Source organism: Alosa pseudoharengus, unplaced genomic scaffold (assembly GCF_046254945.1).
Source record: "Alosa pseudoharengus isolate Yale_2024_CS ecotype anadromous, Long Island Sound unplaced genomic scaffold, YU_APseudo_1.1 YU_APseudo_1.1_scf_23, whole genome shotgun sequence".
NCBI lineage: Eukaryota > Metazoa > Chordata > Actinopteri > Clupeiformes > Clupeidae > Alosa > Alosa pseudoharengus.
In genome coordinates, this window is record NW_027468685.1 from 27,040,707 (window position 1) to 27,053,769 (window position 13,063).

The window sequence follows — 13,063 nt, forward strand, 5'->3', positions numbered from 1 at the left end:
ACATGACATATAAGACACACACATTGGTAATATAAGGCATGATGGAGCAGAGATAGTGTGTCCACCTGCTAAGCGGCCAGCTCGGGTTTGGCCGTTTAGCAGGTACAATGCTGTGAGTCTCTGATGCCTAGGAGAAAACTGTCTGCTAAATAAAATGTTTGCAGTAAAACGGCTGAAAGGCCATAGAATATGGAAATATGAAAAAGGAAGAGTGCATTAAATCAGTGAGTGAGTGAGTCCAGGGTGGTCCAGCTGGGTCTGGTTGCTGTGATCTGTCACCGTCCCCGCCTGTGCCCCTGTCTGCCTGGGGGAACAGATTGGGTCACAACCCCCCTCACCTCACCTCACCTCACCTCCCACACAGAGTCTCCTCGGGGCCAGCTGTCTGCTCTCCAGCAGTCCACTGCCCTGACTGCTGTATAAAATGCAACATTGATTTGCACGCTGGGCTAGTTCCCCAATTTTTTTTTTGCAGCCCTCCTTGCTTTTTGTTCCCCTGTAGTCATTTGGCCAAACCTCTGGCAAAGCACCCCAGTGCAACTTTTTGTCAGCTGGGGAGAAACATTTTCTAGCTCAGGAGTGTTCCCTGTACAGCAGCTGAAGGTAATGCCTCTTTAACCAGATGTGATCACATCAATAACTGACCTCATTGAAAATGCTGCCCCGCAATGTTTCCCAGAATCCATCTCTCACTAGGTTACATTTTAGACATAGCCAAGGGCACACATGGTATCAGAAAGAAATAAAGATGAAAGATAGTGAACTACGGTATATATTCAGCTTGATAAGCCCAGTAAAATGTCCTCGAAGGCTGTACTGTTGGTGATGTTTTTTTTGCCCACAAGGTTGCTTTGTAGGTGATTTTGTTTTTGATTGTAAATAGGCTTGGTAGTGGGACTCCCCTACTTATAGCACTAGGTTGAGAACCTCTGCTCTACGCATTAACTGAATCCCTGTTCCAAACAGCGTTTTATTTTTTAAAATAAGCCTACAGATGTAAGCAAACAATTCAAATTTTTTTTAAACATGTGTAGACCGTGACTAGAGGACAATCTCTCACTGCTATCAGTGTCAGCATCACTGCTAAGAACAGTAGGTCTACGTCTTTTAACGTTACGGTTAAACGCCTGAAAAATATTAAGCTGCTGCTGTTCATGACTGAATGATTTAGGCTATTATCCTATGAATGAATGGGACGTTGTGTTTTTAAGCGCCATCCAAAGCCACGCCCGAAAACCGTCACAGGTCAATCGTTATCATGTCATGACAATGCTACGTTTTCATATTTAGTCTATAGTCTATGGTTTCCATGCACACCATATTCCGGTTTTATTCGGAATAACACCCATATTCAGATTGCACATGAGTCAATAAATATAGGCTAGTTGTCACACAAGTTTTTTTTTTTTATTATTGTTGTAGGCTAGATGATTTCACAAATAAAGCCGTGAAAAAATTGTACGCACAGTGCGTACAGGATTACGCCTGCCGGCGCCACTGTACACCGGCACCGACATAACTGCAGCGCACTCCCCTCTCCTCATTAATTCCATTACATTACATTGTTCTCAATGCAACTCCGCCACCAGCAACGCCCTTTGCCGCTGCCGCTGCCACCGCGTAGATTACGATTTCAGTTCTATTTTGTCGGTGCCGCTCCATAAAATCCATTGTTCATCCAGTTAAAAACTTGGGCGCTGATGTGCGTGGTAAGTGTACAGTGAACTCATGTCAGCGTCGGTGTACACCGGGTTTTATTCTACAATTCCCCCTGGATTAGTGATGATTCACGTAAATGATTATCTAATCATGAAGAGACAATAGACAGCAGGCCAGAGTGCTGCTATCAGTTTCCCCCCACAGGTGACTCAGGCCTTCAGAGGGTCACTACTCACCTCCCTGGCACTGTCTCAGGCTCGTAATAATAGGCAGACCTGCCATGGCAGATATCCCACGATGCTTTGGGGTTTTTCTTGGGCCAGCAGTTGCTCTGAGACCTCCCTGTTTTCTGAAAGTCAAAGCAGACTCTCAGGATAAGAAGTTATAGATTAGCTTCATGTCTGAAATCTGCTGAATGCCTCATTCTCCGATAAGATCGTGTTTTTCTTTTCGAGTCGAGAGTGCACAGATATTTGGATGACTGCCATTCAGTGAGAGGGAATAGACTGCTGTATTGTGGACCATGGGAACCACACGGCGAATCGAAGGCATAGCGGATATTCATGTGCAATACCCGCGGAGGAATAACAGCTCTGCTATTTTTTTTGTCTGTGCTGGGTGTCAGCTAAGCTTTTGTTTTTTTCCCCCATCTTATATTTTCATTTTTTTCTCGTGTTCATTTTTTTTGTTATATAATTAAACATGAACAGAGGCTTACAGTAATGCTTACCTAAGCTATCCTGATGATAAATGATTGAATTTCTCCCTGAGTCATTAGGAAAGCATAATTCTGCAATATGGTTCAGTTTAGTTGTTCCTGTGCTACTCCTCTGTCTCGAGCTGGCCAACTCTACCTTCTCTCAACAAGTTTGCTTGAGGCCAGAGAACTAAAAGAGTGAGTTCCAATCCAAAGATTGCTGTGAGGTGAAAGGATTGGATGCTGAATGAGAAGATCCAACCTGATTGGCTGTGTGCGGGATGACCCAGCGATGAAAGTCAAACTAATCTGGAGAACCAAGCGCCCCTCGGGATTCCTGCATCTCTGCAGCAATTTTATTCTCATTTCTGCCTTTTCACACCTGAACAGTCAGTCTCTCTCTCTCTCTCTCTCTCTCTCTCTCTCTCTCTTGCATGGCACGATTGAGTGAGTGAATATGAGTGAGACTAAGAGCCGTCTGAAGCTTTCTGAAAACTTCATCTTTTGTTTGTCCTTTTGTTTGTTCTTTGAGTTGCCGTAGTTATTTTCTAATCTACTTGTTAGGGTTGTAAAATACTAATACTGACTGATTGTTTTGATCTTAAAGTTCAACAGAGCCTGCACCTAACTCATAGCTGTCAGAGGGATAGTCTCGGTAGCAACAGATTTTACAACCTTAACATGGCGTGAAAGTGCTTTCTGATGTTCGTCTGGAAGAGTGTAGTCTGGTGATGGTGGGTCTCTGCGTTGTGTCGACCTCATGAATGAAGAGTGCCATTGTTCTTTTCTTTAACATTTATTCATTTAGCAGACACTTTTATCCAAAGCGAATTCCATATGTTAATTATATATCAAGGGCTATTATCCCCGGAGCAACTTGGGGTTTGAAAAAACACTGCATTTTGACATCAACATTTCAAAAGGCCATGGCTTTGAAAGTAGTCGGATATAAAGTCCTACTGTAAATGTGAAAATCATTGAATGTGGTCAAAAGTGTATGAATGGGGTAAATGTACTCATCTAATTTGCATAGTATGACGCCACTGGTTGGCAACCACCTTGGATTATGCACCTTTCAGTAAATTCTGGATGCTGAACATCACAAATGAACAGAACAGTGGGAAAAAAATCAAATGTAAACCAACAGTAGTAAACTATTACTATAACCACAGAGCCCATAAAGTAATAAATCTGGAACTATGTTGGGTGACTTTGTAGCTCTAGCCTGACATAGTCATACTCAATTCTAGTCAGAATATGAGTCTGATACTGCTCCATTGGGACGTAATTATGGGGCGTGTTTCAACCAATACAGGGGGGGAATGCCTCTGCACTCAATTGGATAGACCTAACCAATCAGAGCAACAAAATAGCTTACCGTGAGGTGTAGGAAGAAAACATACGAACCATCCTTCTTCTCCTATATCCCCTCCGTTTTTAAAAATAATTCTGTTGAACAGTGATATGCTTCAAACATGTTAAACAGCTGGGAAAGGCTGTCGCAAATCCCTCGAACAGGTGGTCAATCAGAGATTTCAAATGAATGAGGGAACATGTCGCAATGCAACAGCCCTGTTTTTTCCTTGATGAAAGTGAAACCACGAGTTTTCCCACATCTCAACTTTGGCCAAAGTTTTCAGAAATAATCGTTTTCAGTGATACAACCTCATTAAATAATATGAATTTTCCATATGGGGTCTTAAAAGCCATGTATCCTTCTAGCCACAGTATTTTTGTTTCAAACATAAGCCTAATCTAAGCGTGCTCAGATGACGTGATAGACCAGGCGCTGTTGCTCACCTGTCCATCATCGTAAAGCCTGATTTGGTTGGTCCGCCCGATATAGGGCGAGCATACTTCCACCACAATGAAGCAATGCCAGACCGAACTTCCCGACCTCAAATTTTGTGGGCGGGACTAAGTTCGGAATGGCACCCAGGCTATTGTAGCTCTTCAGAGTCCTATTTTTACTACCCCTGCTGTCTGTACCACGTTCATTACAGACACTAAGATCATGTTTACCACGGCCTCCAGCTATTTTGGACAAAGGGTCGAAATAAACATTGTACACTTAGTGGACACCGTCATGGAAAATGCATAGACGCACCTCTATTCACAGAAGCACCTTGACTATCAGTCAATAGACCGACCAAAGTGGAATATTCTCCTTCAGAATCAGAATAGGTGAATAACACTTGAAAGTTTTATTCAACATTTGGTGTATTTCTGCTTCAATTTGCGCAAAAACTATGGACAGAATCGCTTCCGTGTCAATACAAATAAATGCACTTATTCTCTGTCTTTTTCATGTGTGATTCACTACTTCCTCTACACTTCTTAATGCTTAATGCTTAATGGCAAACTTAATGCTGTTGTGCCTCTGAGTTTGCCCTCAGAGAAAATTGTGATTTCAAATATCTCTTCTTTCCTTTCTGACAAACTTCTTGAACATGAGCTTTCACGTAATGCTAAGTGTCTCATCAATCATGAAAATGCCCCTTGGCTGAAAATCATGGCTGCTTAAACACATTCATAATCCTTAACAATGGTGATGAGCTTAATCTGACCATCCGATTTATAATTGACAGGTCACACAATGTGGTTTTTGTAGCACCAAACAGTGTTATGAGATGCTTTAGTTGTGGAACAATTGGACATCTTTGCCTAGACAAAAAAAAAGTCTAAATCTGATGGTGAGAATGCAGATGCCCATGACAGCCGGTGCTGAGCGGGGGCGAGTCTGCTACGAATGGGTCTGAGAGAGCCGTGTCTGCAGCAGATAAGCCCACTGTGGCCGGATCTGGACAGGCCTACCCTGAGGCGGTGGAATTCGCAGTGCCTGCTGGAGCTCGTTCTAAGTCTGCAGAGACATCCACTACTGCTTCGTTTGAATGAGCTGAGTTGGGTGGAGGAATCCACCACGGTCGCTCCCGAGTAGGCCAAATCCACGATGGGTGAGTCCACTGTGACCGGCCGGGTCTGAGCAGACACAGCTTAGCGCTGAAAAGAACCCGCCGACTAACCCTGAGAGTGTGAGGGCTACAGAAGCCCCAGCAGCTAAGCCTGTGGAGGGGGAAATGGGGTTTGCCAGTGATTCCACCAATTGTGTCTGACCCAACTATTTATGTACTGGGAAAAGAGAATGCGTCTGAATTGTTGCCGGGGGGAGAGTGATCCCTTGGAAGCGTCTGCAGCTGCTGGTACATCTTATTCAGGTGGGTTAGTGCACACAAAAATATATGCTGACAGTTATTTTCATATGCATTTATGCTCTGACCTCAGGAGCAGAGCAAGCAGATCTCCTGAAAACACTAAGAACTTCAATCAAGAATCGTAACTATAATGACTTTTAATTTTAATTTTAGTTTTTCTAGAGGTCGATTTCAATGGTACAGAGGCAAGAATTGATAGAAACCATGCAGAGCCCCATGAAATATCACGTAGCCAGCCCATTAAGGCAAGAGTAACATAAGATTTCTGCGACATCTGAAGGAATTTACACAAAGCAGAAAGACAGTACACATGGGTGTCTTCCATGGGGGACATTCTATCACTGGCATGGCTTGATCGTCTTAAAGGCCTATTCACACCAAGAGCGATAACTATAACTATAACCATAACAATAAAAGCGTTCACACTGAACAAAGATAAACAAAGTCTCTCCTTGTGTTAATGAATGTGGCGGTAAAAATTCGATGGGTTCTGATTGGCTATTCGATTTTTATCGTTCTGAAAATAGTTCTAAAAGTGATCCCCAATGATATTGTTCTTCATGTCGTTATGGTTATAGTTTATGTGTGAATGTCATCATTCATATTAACAAGAGCGATATTTATTTATAGTTATCGTTATCGTTCTTGGTGTGAATGGGCCTTAAGACTTTTAAACAACACTTGAATAAATTAAGATCTTGCCCTTGAGATCTACCTAGTTGGTTATTTAGACCACAGCATGCTTATGTGCAATATCAGTATCACAAATGTGAACTAACTTCAAAGAAAGCTTAATTTGATTTTGGAACATAATCAGAGCACAGAAAGAGCTTTATTTCTCAGTCACACTAGTGAGATAAAGTGAAAACTAAAATCCCAAAGACACGCTTACAGTTATATTACAGAAGATATAACCAGCTCTGTTCTGTTCTTTGCCAATTTGTATAATAATCACCTAGAAGTTGAGGAGGATTTTTTTTTTCAGCATCCACCTACACTTCATCAGTTGCAATGTTTGATGAGGACATATCTTTAGAGGACCTGTACAAGGCCCAACTGGAGAATGACAGGAAGCCTAGTAATGATAGTCTCTCGGATGGATTTTGAATAGAACACGGTTTTCTGAACACGAGCTGAGAAACTGGCATCACATTACTGTCCACGGAGTACAAAATATTCTCTCAGGCATTAGCCAGCAGGTTAAGAAAGGACATGTCAGAGGTCATTCACAAATATACTGTGTGTAATTCATTTTTGATAAGATCAACCTAATTAGCCCATTTTACAAGATTTTGCCATTGTGTAAACCAACTTCTGCTGGAAACCCTGAGCTGCAGTAGCCAAAAAAGGTTGTGGGTTCTTTTCCTGGCTGCCACTGTTATGCCCTTAATCAAGGCACTTTTGAGTTGCTCCAGGCCGTTGTAATTGTTGACATATGTAAGTCGCTTTGGATAAAAGACTCAGCCAAATGAATAAGTATAACAAATATACACTACCACACATGTTAGATTATTTAGCCCTCAATTTAAAGTTTTATGCCCAATCCTCCTAAATATAATTTTCCACCCATTACTTTGCCATAAAATTTTTCATTTTACTCAAACTCTCTGACCTTTCTCTCACTCTTTGCTTCTCTCTTTCTTTCTCTCCTACACTCACAGAGACACTCACCCAATACTCACATGTGTTCTCACCTCCACTCTTTTCCCCTACACACTGAGTGCTACGGGCAGGAGAGGGCTGACAGCCCACATTAATTGTCCGCAATAATACCGTTGCCCTCCACCACCATCCCACTGGACTCCCCCCATCACCCCAAGACTGTTTCAAAGACAGACGAGCCTATATCCGTTAATGTGACAGAACTCACTTCTCTTCTCCCAGGCCCCTCTGTCTCTCACTCACTCTCTTCCACTCTCTCTTTCCTCTCACTCCATCTTTATCTCTCTCTCCCTCTCTCTCTCTCTCTTTCTCTCTCTGGACCCCGTTGGGGCAAGACACAGCCTGTCTCCTCTCTGCTCCAAAGGCATAGATAACCACGGCGCACTGAATTAATGTGACACTCCCACAATACTCCCTCTGTCAGCCTAATAATAAACTCGTCTTTGTTAGGGCACAGGAGTCCGAGCTGTCCCATTATTCTCCGTCATCAGGCAGCCTGTGGGGTGAGACATGAAACCCGTTTAGAGGGCAGCTCGCCTAGAAGAAAAGAGAAACTAAAATGAAAAAAAAAAATGCTAAATCTATCTGATCTCTCCAAAGGCGATTTTGAGGTTGGTATAGCAACATTATTAATGGGGCAGGCTAATTTGAGGTAGCAGGCGTGCTGATGCACTTGTTAAAAGTCTGGACTGTCGGCGAGATGCCCAAGGAAGCCAAATGGTGCAGACCTGTCAGACGCATGTCTGCAAAATTGCCTCTGCTGAGTCGAACATAAAATCAAACTTTAATTGGGCTCTTTTCGGGGGGCAAAGTGCCTAGCAAGCTCTATTCCCTGGCCATGAATAAGACATGGCTTTGATCTAGTTGGGCGACTGAACATCACTCAGAATTGCCCTGTCAGTGTTTGCGATGCGTCCATTCAAAGCCCTGGGATGTTGTTTTTCGAATGCATTGTTATTAGTGCCAACCCCATGCAGTTTTATGTTGCTGTGTTAAGTCTATTGTCACTCCATAAAAAAAGCATTTATGCCGTTTTCTTTATTCCACTGAAGTTTATTGCTTATGTGAGAGATTAACAATTGTTTTCTCTGCAGCACCCCATTCAGATCCTCTCCATGCAGTTAATTAAGGACATGAACAGGGAAATTATCTCAACTAGCGCAAAGGCCATATTACACTTTTTTGTTTTCTTCCCCCTTCGCTCAAACATTGTTTTTTTCCAAGTCCATTGTCTCAATGACATTCTGCTCACATTCTTGCAGTACAGACTTTAAACCATCATTGCCTAACCTCGTACATCCAGAGTCCATCTGTTGAATAAATGCATAGCTGCATGCATACATTTCCATAATGAACACGGATTGGCTGTTTGGAAGACTTCACCCCACAGCGGGGTCATTGTTTGTGGTGAAAGAAGAGCAGTGATGTAGGCAACCTCTCGAGATCTGAATGACTGTCCAGGCTGGGGTTGTTAAGGGTCATTACCTGTAGAGAGAGAGAGACAGTCAACTTGTATACTTTCTAACAAAAACTATTTAGTTTAAGTCAGTGCCTGAAAGGATGAAATGTGATTTTATTTTATCTCTTTCTTTTCCTGTTGTTTTTTGCCTTTCATGGAATACAGGGTACATTTCCATCCCAACCGTTTAAGGAACACATAACAACTTTTTGGGAAATTATCTTATTTGCCGTCTATCCCAGGGTTACATTAGAGGATACCCTTTACAGCTGGCGCCTGTAACCCACTTCATCAGAAGTGGGTTACAGGCGCCAGCTGTGGTGCAACTGGCTGAGGCACCTGCACCGTGCGCCGGCGACCCGGGTTCGATTCCCACCCTGTGGTCCTTTCCGGATCCCACCCTTCCAGACTCTCTCTCCCACTCGCTTCCTGTCATTCTCCACTGTCCTGTCATAAAAAAAGAAGTGGGTTAGCCAGTTTATAGCTAAACGGGAGCTATTGACCCTTTCAACGGTATAAACAAACAGGTGCGTTCCTAAGGCATTTCCCGTGGCACAGTTAACTAATCTTAAGCTAATGGGAACTTTGGGACAAACAAAAATGTAAAAACTGTTTTAGGACCCTGTCGTACACCCAGCACAACGTGGCGCAAAGTGCAACACAAGGCACTTGTGCATAACTTACACCTAGTAAGGTTTTTTCGCCATGCACTCCACTTTTATTAAATCTTGTGCCCAGGCGTGTGGCATAAGGTGTAGTCTGGTGCATGATCCAAAAGTTGCAATCTTACACGTAACCCCTTGTCAGTCAGTAGTGAAAGTAAATATGGTAACTGTGTAGAACTGTTTTGCCATTGACTATGACCATGGTGAAGTTAGTTTCACTTTACCTTTGAATTCAAATTATAGGCGAGTGCAGAATGCATGTAGTCACAAACAGGTTTCAGTAAAGCAAGGCTTAGTGGAATCCCTGCGTTTCATATACAGTCTCGCAATGCAAGCAGATTCCTTTAAATGCGCCACTGACAGGCAAAATACAGATGTGCTGTTTGAAGTTGTGCTGCTTGCTGTTAAAGGGAATGACAGATGTCACTCTCATTGGTTTAAAGGATGTTACACCCAAAACACACCCAGAAGCAGAAGAACAACCCTTTTGAACAATGCGCCCAATGTTTGATAACAAAATAACCCCGAATGTGGACTGGACACACCCCTAAATGTATTTAAGCTTGTCGCCACTGACCATGCATTGCATTTCATATAGCCAAGATAGGGGCCTTAAAGTCGACATTTTGATTTGATTTATTTAAACTCGAAAAATCATTGAGGGCTGAGCCCTAATTTACAATGATGTCGAGTAAAGAGCATGACGCTAAAGTAAAAATTTGTATACATATTTTATTTCAAAGTATCTACGTTGGTTTTGAACATTTCAACCTGAAAACTTCTAAGAACAGGGAGATATAGGCAAACTGATGTAACCTAGTTTCAGTCATTATACCTACTACCTGCCTGCAAAGCTCTCTCTGAGAACCTGTTGCCTCACTCTCCTCTACATAAGATTCTACTAAAGCACGCAAGTCACATTTCCATTTAGAATGGTGGGGTGGACCCATATTGAAATAGTCATTTTACAACCCATGTGGTTGTGTATGTTTCAGTTTGGTATGAAGCCAACAGGATGTATTTGTAATAATGCTATTTGTAGTGTTCTCTCTAGGAAAAAGAAGGCAAAGTAAATTGATTTTCAGGTTGGTAATGTAGGCCCAGCTCTAGGGATTGTACATTACTCCATGTGTAACATTGAATGCCTGCATTCTGTATAATTTCCACATAAATGGACATGTTAATTTTCATTCGCAGACAACCATGAAGAAATGTGCACTCAATAGGGCTGGGAAAGGCAGCATTACTGAAAAAATTTAAACCGACTTTTCAACCTATCATGAAGGGTTAGGCTCTGCGGCCTTTTAGTAAAAGCACAAGGAAGTTAGGGGTGAATGTTGTCTAAAAAAAAAACCTACAGGCTTATCCTTGGCGCTGTTTGCTTTTCATTGCATATTAAAATATCTGTCTGCAGACAACTGCCCCTATGTAGGTGGAGGTTAGGGCCCGTGCTTACCAACCAACAGGCATTTATTGGAGTTAACAGTGCAGTTTGCTATTTGACACACTTGTAGGCCATGTTGTCAATTAGTTGTCTTCAGACTGTGAACTCTCAGCATGTCTCAGCTCTCCACACCTCTGACACTGACACCACTAACTGGTCAAACACTTGAGAAAACACATCTTTTCATTGCTCTCACTTGCACATTGTCAGATTCTTTGACGGAAGATTTAGTACATTTTGTTGACTCTCAAAAGTTTTCCTACAGTATCTTGGTTGTTCTTCCATTATAAGAGGCTTTGGATAACAGCTTAAGATAAAATAAAATAAAATAACCCTTGTGATTCCCACAGTGAAACTGCTATTGAATGCATGGTCAGACACCAACCGCAATGCCTTCACGGGCCTTTCAGCCTGGGAGATGGCCAATGTCTGGACAAGGGGCTGTGGACCACTGACAGAGAGCCCCTGTACTTCATGTCTACTAATGTGGTGTAATGTAGTGTGATGCCGCAGTTTCAACTAATGCAATTAGCTAATGGCAAAGGCTGCAATTAGTCATGCATCTTGTAACTCTGTCCCAATAGTTAATCTTGTCACATCTATGATATATTTGTGTCATCCTCAATGTTAAACAGACAGTAAAGATCACCTAATATGAATGCTGTGCTTCTCATGCACTAGGCATGCTCAGCAATCAGAAATGGACCAACTTAGAGCAACATTTGGTATATCGAACTGAAGGTTGACTTTCAAAAATGGTATATCATATATACAGTAATGGAACCAATCAAATCACAATATCTGTCAGCAAAAGCACTTGCCAATTAGCTATTTTCCCCAAATCGTGCAGTCCTAATGTCCCTCCTCTTCTCTCCTGACCTCTCTGTCCCTTGCTCTCCGTCTGGTCGTGCCCTGCAGGTGTATCCAGGTCTGATGGTGACGGCCGGCCTCATCCACTACGTGCTGAACCTCCTGCACATGACGGTGCACATTCGCGACGTGTGCGTGTTCCTGGCGCCGGTGTTCAGCGGCCTGACGTCCATCTCCACCTTCCTGCTGACGCGGGAGCTGTGGAACCAGGGGGCAGGGCTGCTGGCCGCCTGCTTCATCGCCATCGTGCCCGGCTACATCTCCCGTTCCGTGGCAGGGTCCTTCGACAACGAGGGCATCGCCATCTTCGCCCTGCAGTTCACCTACTACTTATGGGTGAGCGTGCATCTGGGAGTGTGTGTCTGTGTGTGTGTGTGTGTGTGTGTGTGTGTGTATGTGGGTATGTGGTCAAGGATTGAAGGATTTTTATTTGTCACATGTATATGCATCTACAGGTGCATCTCAACAAATCAGAACATTGTGGAAAAGTTTATTGCCTCGTCCTGAGAGATTAAAGGCTCAGGAAACCTTTGCCGGTGTGTTTGCTTAATAAGCTCATTAGAGCTCTTCTCAGGTCGACATTTCTGAATTACAAATTCTTTATTCCAATATTTTTTAAGATACTGGACTTGAGATATGAGCCTGAAAGTCATAATCATTAAGATTAAGATCATTAAGATTTAAACAAAACAAAAAAAGACTTGAAATATTTCACTTTATGTGCAAGGAATCTAGAATATATAAAAGTTTCACTTTTTGAAATAAATTTTGTGAGCAGCTGGAGCTATGGGATAACATTGCTGTGATGGCTTTGATTGCGAGAGGCATTCATCCATGAGTTTCTGGTGATATTGATCCTGACCTCTACCTTATCAGGGACTTGGCCTGACGGATCATTTTGATGTTGGTTAAACTCATTCTGACAGCAGGTTCAAAGGATCCGATACACTTAAGAAAGCTTCTGATTTACTGCTGTTATTTTTATATTTAAAAAAGTCATTAACGCATGTCCAGCACTACAGGCCAGCTCCCCCTAATCAAATGCAATCATCTGCCGGCCGGATCACCTCTCCGTCTCTCTGTCTCATCATAAGTAGAGCAATCATTACACCCCGAATCTTCATGATCCTTTCATTCCCCCTCTCTCTCTCCCTCCCTCCCTCTCTGTCTCTCTCTCTCTCCCCCTCCCTTTCTGTCTCTCTCTCTCTCTCTTTGTGTGTGTCTCCTCTCTACGCCTCACTGAATTATTGATCCCTTGGTCGGAGGGCAGAGCCGCATCTTTGGCATGGTACACGTCGCACGCCCGAGGCAAGAAGCCCGGTGACATTTCAGAGCATAATTGAAAATCAGCCCCCAATCATGAAACGCACATCTTCCTCTTCCTTCGTTATCCTC

General features: G+C 42.9%; 1 protein-coding gene across 1 annotated transcript in view; it reads left to right on the top strand.

The window, feature by feature from the left end:
• The window catches only part of LOC143140984 (dolichyl-diphosphooligosaccharide--protein glycosyltransferase subunit STT3B-like), a 128,921-nt gene that overhangs the window by 46,324 nt on the left and 69,534 nt on the right, over nt 1-13,063 (top strand). The window contains exon 3 of the mRNA XM_076302178.1: nt 11,717-12,004. Within this exon, the coding sequence (XP_076158293.1) occupies nt 11,717-12,004 (288 nt within the window). The remainder of the gene's footprint in view (nt 1-11,716; nt 12,005-13,063) is intronic.